The following is a 7,221-nucleotide window of genomic DNA, read 5'->3' on the forward strand; positions in this document are numbered from 1 at the left end:
TTTTTTACCCGACTGCTTAAGCCTAAGCCTCAGTAGGACTGTACGCCTGAGCCTAAGGAAGCCACGCCCCCAAAACGCGTCAAATGACGCCCCAGACTCCGAGTTGACCCTAAGCCTAAATCACGTCCACAAACTGAGCCCAACCATTTTTTTGACCTCTTAACACGATTTTTCAAAAAAATTTTAATTTTAAAAATTTAATTTTTTTTTGAAAAAAATCCATATTTTACTTTAAGCCTAAGCTTAACCCTCATCCGTTAAGCCTAAGCCTAAGGAGGCCACGCCCCGAAAAACGCGCCGAACGACGCCCCTGACTCCATTATTTGAATATTTCAGGTGCCTTCGGGTTAAGCCTAAGCCACGCCCCCAAAGTCCCTCAAATATTTTTTGTCCCAATTTTCACAAATCTTGTTAAGCCTAAGCCTAAGTTCTCACTTAAGCCTAAGCCTAAACAAGCCACGCCCCCTTCATTTCAAAAACGCGCCCAACGTCACGCCAGCGTACCTAAGACCTCCGAGACGTCCGCTTGCTCCTGAGCACTTTGCGTTTTTCGAATCATCGTCACGACTGCTCCGTTTCCAGATGGAGCACGCTTCTTGCTTTGCCAGGTTTCGAGTTGTTCACGTTTTCTGGAATTTTTGGAGGTACAGTACCCCCATTGTGTCGATTTACGAAGCATAAAAACTCACGTTGTCTCCTCGAAATCGTAGAGAAGCGTCTCCGATTGATACCGGTATTCGACTCGTCGCTCTGAGGCGTTTACTCTGAAAATAAGGGAATACAGTAATCCCCGTAAATCTACACACCACCGTAAATTTACACACCACCGTAATTCACGCCCAGTAAATCCACACCACCGTAAATCTACACCAGACTCACTTATACTGATATGTAACCTTGCCTGGCGGTTGACTTCGGCTCGCCGCCATCGTTTGTCCCGATTTCGAGTCACGGACCACACTTTTGCCAGAAATGTCTTGTAGTTGACGGGTTAGAGAACCGGTGCTGAAAAAAAAAATTTTATGGGAAAAAAAATGGAAAAAAAAATTGCAAAATTTTTTTTTTCAAAAATTTTGTCAACTTCCAGAAAACGAGATATCTTAAAATTTATACCAACCGATAGATCAAAACTAGGACTACATTTTTGTAGTTGACGGTTTTCAGATAGCTCCGCCCACTTTTGAGATAAACGTCTTGAAATATAGGAAGCTGACTACTTCGGCTGCTATCTTTAAAGGCGCATATCTCAAAAGTGGGCGGAGCTATCAAAAAGTTGCCAACTACAAAAATGTAGTCCTATTTTTGATCTACAATAATATATAAAAATTGTAACAAAATTTATATTTAAAATTGTATAAAGAGCTCCCAAAAATTGTCATTTTTCAAAAATTTCGAAAAATTTTAAAAATTCATTTTATCATAATTTTGCTCAATTTTTATCAATTTCCAAGTTTTTTACACCAAAATAACTTTGAAAACTTTATCTTTTACATTACATGCCTATTTCCAAAAAAAAATTTCTAAAATTCCAACTCACACGACATGACTCGTCTCGACTCTCGACGGTGGTCGTCTCGCCGGTACCCTCACTATCGGTACCGTATCCGTCGCTCGAATCATATGATTTTTGACACGTGGGAGCGTCAACGACACGCCAGCCGTCGAATTTGAAGCCTTCATTTGTCCAGCAGCAGCGCCCTCGGATCGTACCGACACCCGTACAGTACTATCGCGTCGACGTCCTGCTAAGACGGCTTCCGGATCCTGGGATACACTTCGAGATGGTACGTACACTTCGTGTGTTTCATATTCGTCGAGCAGTCTGGAAATAATTAAATTTTGATAGACGAAAAAAAAAATTATAGAAAAAATTTTCCAATTTTTTTGTTTCCTACCGTACCTCTTTCGGACCTTGCAGCTCGATGGCGCACAACACTTGGCGCCCATAATTGGATTCGTTTAAAAGCTAATTAATCGAGTAATTAGACATGGTAGATAAATCCTCGAGAGGATTTTTGATATCAATTTTTTCGCTTCGATTCCCCCGTGGACTAGAGGGGCGGGGGAGGCGTCTAGAAGGCAAGTTTAGAGTACTTGAAGATAAAAGAGAAGTACAAACATACACGGAGAGAGTAAAGACACAAAAAAAAAGCGGCGCATCCCTCATAGGAGATCACTATTTGCTCTTATCACTCGAATAAAACAATGCAAAAGAGAATTCGCAGTCAGCAGGATTCGAACCTACGCGGGCAGAGCCCAATTGATTTCGAGTCAATCTCCTTAACCACTCGGACATGACTGCACACCGAGAAGACGCGGCCGGAGGGTGTATAAGAATGGGGTAGGCGGCGAGAGGGGGAGAGTGGGGAGCGGTGGAGAAGAAGAGGAGTTGAGAGTAGGAGAAGAGACTGAATTTCAGAATTTCAGATTTCAGAAGAAAATAGGAGATTCTAGAAGATTCTAGGTTGAATTCAATAGAAAAATAGAGAAAATTTATCCCTGAAACCCCTAAAACTTGGGAAATCCCATTTATTTTCTGTTTAAAGGTTCAAAAAGTCAGGGTTTTGTGTGAAAAACATATTAAAAATGAATAAATCTTCTGGAAATCATAAAAACTTTGAAATTATTAAAGTTTTGGAAGTTTCACTCCCTGAAACCTTGAAAAAATTTTCCACATTTTTCACTCAAAATTTTTTTCTCAACTTTCATACTCCGGCACACTCTCACGGCTTACGTCTTTGTTTCAACATTTTGAATTTATATTTTTCCTGTAGATCAAAACCAGGACTATATTTTTCCAATTGACTGTTTTTTGTTAGCTCCGCCCACTTTTGAGATATGCCCCTTTAAAGTTGGAAATTAGAAAAACTGCCAAAATTAGTCATTTTTACTTTAAAAAATGTGATTTTTACATCAAAATAACCGGAAAATTCAATTTCTGACGTTTAAAACTACTTAAAATTCAATTTTCCATGTAGGAAACCACATTTTTAGCAAAAACCATGTTTGGCCGAGTGGTCAAGGTGGACAACCATGAGAATGGGTACCAGGGTTCGATCCCGCTTGGGGTCAATTTTTTGAATTTTTCATTTTTTCTGTTTTTAGTTTATTTAATATTGTAGATCAAATCCAGTGCTACATTTTTGCCGTTAACAGTTTTTCTCTAGCTCCGCCCACTTTTGAGATATGCACCTTTAAAGGAAGATACCTCAGAACGCGTCTTTAAAGGTGCATATCTCAAAAGTGGGCGGAGCTAGAGAAAAACTGTTAACAGCAAAAATGGAGCCCTGGTTTTGATCTACCTAACACCTATACTTTAAAATATGTTTAAAGCAAAAACGTAAGCCGTGACGGGGCGTCAAAACAAAAAAACCAGGAATTTGCATTAAAATGTCGAAAAAAAGGAATCTATTATGATGATGAAATCCGACTCCATCGGTTTGCTTAGTTAAACCCGAATGTCTCTCTATCTTCTTTTTCCTTCACGAACTTTACAAAAAATTAGGGGTCCTCTCACTCTCTCTCTTTCTCTGCGTCTCTTCAGAAATCTCTCTCTCTCTCTGTCTCCCCAGAAGATAACTTTCATCGGACATTCATTTTAACAACCTTTTCATTTATTTTATGATCTACGTTAAGATTTCACGCCCAAGATTACGATAAAATCTCACCTTTGGGGTTTCGTGACTACTGTATAAAACGTCCGTTGGATTTCTTGACGGACGTCTCGAGTGTGCTCGTTGCCACGTGCTTGGGACACGGAATACGTGCCGGATGAGGAGGACATTGGCTGAAATGAAAAGGGGATAAGGGAATCCTGAAGGGGGCAGGGGGATGCTGGAGGAAATTTGATACTTTTCATTTAAAACAAGGACTTTTGAGTAAAACATGACAGGAAACAGTAGAAAAATCGGGATTTTTTGACAAAAATTTTGTCAATTTCCAGTAAACGAGATGTCTTGAAACTTATATTAATCTATAGATCAAAACGAGGACTACATCTTCCTGTTGACGGTTTTTCTCTAGCTCCCCCCACTTTTGAGATATGCGTCTTCAAAGTTTCTCATGTCATTTTTAACGCAAAGACGTGATTTTTACATCAAAATAACCGGAAACTTCCATTTTTGACGTTAAAAACTACTAAAAACCTTATTTTCCATGTCAGAAAACCTGATTTTAGCAAAAATTAATTTTGGCCGAGTAGTTGTTGGTCAAAGTGCGCCACCATGAGAATGGGTACCAGGGTTCGATCCCGCTTGGGGTCAATTTTTTGAATTTTTGATTTTTTCTGTTTTTAGTTTATTTGATGTTGTAGATCAAAACTAGAGCTCAATTTTTGTAGTTAACAACTTTTTGATAGCTCCGCCCACTTTTGAGATATGCGTCTTTAAAGATAGGATGCTCCCCACCCGCGTTCTGAGGTTGCTGTCTTTAAAGGCGCATATCTCAAAAGTGGGCGGAGCTATCGAAAAAGTTTCAACTGCAAAAATGTAGCTGTGAACAAGATTCATACAACCATTTTAAACATTATACAGTATTCTAAAAGAGAAAACTGCCACGGTGCTCTGAAAATTGAGAAGTTTTCGCAAAAAACCGAAAATTGGAAAATAGTTTTCTCGTCGTGACTTGGCTGAAAATTTACCAATTTTTTCGGGTTTTAGTTCAAAATAACGCTAAAACTACTGGTCACAAATTTCCTCCTAAAATAATATTTAAAAGTTCAAAAGTTCCAAAAAATCCTCAATATTTCAGTCAAAAGGAAACTTCTAAGAATAAGATAAAAATAGAGTAAAGATTCAAAATTTTTGAGTTAAAAAATGGTTAAAAAATAAGATTTTGGAACAAAAGGCAACAATATAAGGACTTTGAGTAAAAATTGACCGGAAAATGCAGAAAAATAGCGAATTTTGGAGAAAAAAACCAGATTTTCCAGTGGAAAACAGCAAATTTCCAAAAATCTCTTCTGATGGTATTGTAGAGAATTTTCTGGGCTTTCCAACAATATATAATTTGAATTATTTCCTATCGTACATAATTTTTTATTTCAAAAGCAAGACACCCTACCTTCTGCTCCTCATCCATCCTCCCATCAATCAACGTCTCCTTTCCACGCCACGTGGCACGTGCCGTCGCGGCTCTTCCATGAGTCGTCGTCCCACCGCCGTTTTGATCTACAGAATCATTCCTCCAGAATTTCACGTCACACGTCGCAAATTTATACGAATTTTCAGATTTCGGATTTCGGAGGGAACTACGAGCCGAGTTTGAGTGCATTTCTATTCTAGAGCATAATCTGACAGTCTGAAAATAGAGGAAATTGAAGGAAAATTCTATAGAATTTTATATCAGTGTGTAGATCAAAAATAGAGCTTCATTTTTATAGTTAACAGTTTTTTGATAGCTCCGCCCACTTTTGAGATATGCGCCTTTAAAGATAAGCGCGTTTGAGGGAGGCTATCTTTAAAGGCGCATATCTCAAAAGTGGGCGGAGCTAGGGAAAAGTTGTCAACTACAAAAATGTAGCCCGATTTTTGATCTACTAGAAAACACCAATTTAAAACCTTGAAACAACTAAAAACGTTCTATGAGAGGGTGTCAAAGATGAGGAATTCTTTTTTTTTTAAACATTGGAAAATAAAAAATAAATGAATACGGTCACAGATCGAGAGAATATGTATGTATTAAAAATTTAATTATGAGGTAATAGATAAAATTTTGATAAGCATACAATTCTCAAAAAAACATTACGAAAAAAAAAGAAAAAAAAAATTCAAAATGTTTTTTCAACAATAAACATTTCTGACAATCTCAGGTGTCAGTTATATAAGTGCGCTCTGATGCTAATATTAAAAAGAAGGTTTTCAATCGTTTTTAACGTCAAAAATAAAATTTTCCGGTTATTTTGGTGTAAAAACCACATTTTGGCGTTAAAAATGACTAATTTTTACAAATTTCCAAATTCAAAGGCGCATATCTCAAAAGTGGGCGGAGCTATCAAAAAGTTGTCAACTACGAAAATGAAGCCCTTGTTTTGATCTACACAATGATGATAAATAGAAAACACTGAAGAAACACAATTTTCGGTGACGGGCTCTTAAAATTAGACATTTTTGACTTAACACGAAAATGTGAAGTTTAGTGTTGTCCATCATAACTTTGCTCAAACTGAATCAATTTTCATGAATTTCATTTTAAAATTTTAGCTATAAATAGGGGTGTTTAGGTCAAAAACAACAAAACAATCATATTCTAGAAGGAAACTGGCTATTTTTAAAGGCACAGGAATATCTCAAAAGTGGGTGGAGCTAGAGGAAAACTTTCAACTACAAAAATGTAGCCCTTTTCTTGATCAATAAGATAAAACAAATCAAAAACAGAAAAAACCAAAAATTCAAAAAAATCGACCCCAAGCGGGATCGAACCCTGGTACCTTTTCTCATAGTTGTCTACCTTGGCCAAGACTTTCTTGGTCTCAGATTTTGCTAGAAATGTGGTTTCCGACATGAAAAATTAGGTTTTAAATAGTTTTTAACGTCAGAAATAGAATTTTCCGGTCATTTTCATATAAAAATCACATTTTGGCGTTTAAAATGACATGAGAAACTTTAAAGGTGCATATCTCAAAAGTGGGCGGAGCTAGGGGGAAAAAAAAAACAGAATAACATTTTAAACCGTAACGGGCTCTTAAAAGCACAAAATGCACCAAAAAATCCCAATTTGCTCCAAACACTTTCCCCTATTTGTGCATTTTGATGCTATTTTTTCCCAAATTTTTGTGAAGAAGATGACTACGAGAGGAGGAGAAGTTTGTTTAGCACACACATATCGTAACGGGGACTGTTGTATGTCAATGTGTGAGAAGATCGGCTTATACGGGGAGGAGGAGATGGGGGAGTGTATGAATAGGGAGGGATGAGTAGCATAAAAGTAGGTCAAACAAGTCAAAACTTGGTAGATCAAAAGCTGAGGAGCGGAGCGTTGTTGGAGAATAAAAAGCATCAAAAATATATGAAAAGAAACATGAAAAGGAATATGTTTTTATTTTGCCAAGCAACGCGTGGAAGCCAACGAAATAAAAGAAAACAATTGAAATAGGCCACAAATATGGGATTTTTACCTTAAAATAGCCGGAAAATTCTATTTCTGACGTTAAAATCTATTCAAAACCTCATTTTCCATGCCGGAAACTACATTTTTTATCAAAAATTTGATGAAGAAACTCGT

The 7,221-nt window shown here is 37.3% G+C and overlaps 1 protein-coding gene across 1 annotated transcript; it reads right to left on the reverse strand.

The window, feature by feature from the left end:
* Positions 1 to 490: 490 nt before the first annotated feature.
* Positions 491 to 5,271, reverse strand: GCK72_003226 (uncharacterized protein; the record flags this gene model as incomplete). Its single annotated transcript, XM_053723899.1, has 6 exons — positions 491 to 629; positions 690 to 764; positions 880 to 1,005; positions 1,538 to 1,822; positions 3,669 to 3,787; positions 5,062 to 5,271. 6 exons carry the CDS (start codon positions 5,269 to 5,271, stop codon positions 491 to 493), a joined length of 954 nt encoding a protein of 317 aa, XP_053592544.1.
* Between the last annotated feature and the right edge of the window lie 1,950 nt (positions 5,272 to 7,221).

Source organism: Caenorhabditis remanei, chromosome I (assembly GCF_010183535.1).
Source record: "Caenorhabditis remanei strain PX506 chromosome I, whole genome shotgun sequence".
Taxonomy (NCBI): domain Eukaryota; kingdom Metazoa; phylum Nematoda; class Chromadorea; order Rhabditida; family Rhabditidae; genus Caenorhabditis; species Caenorhabditis remanei.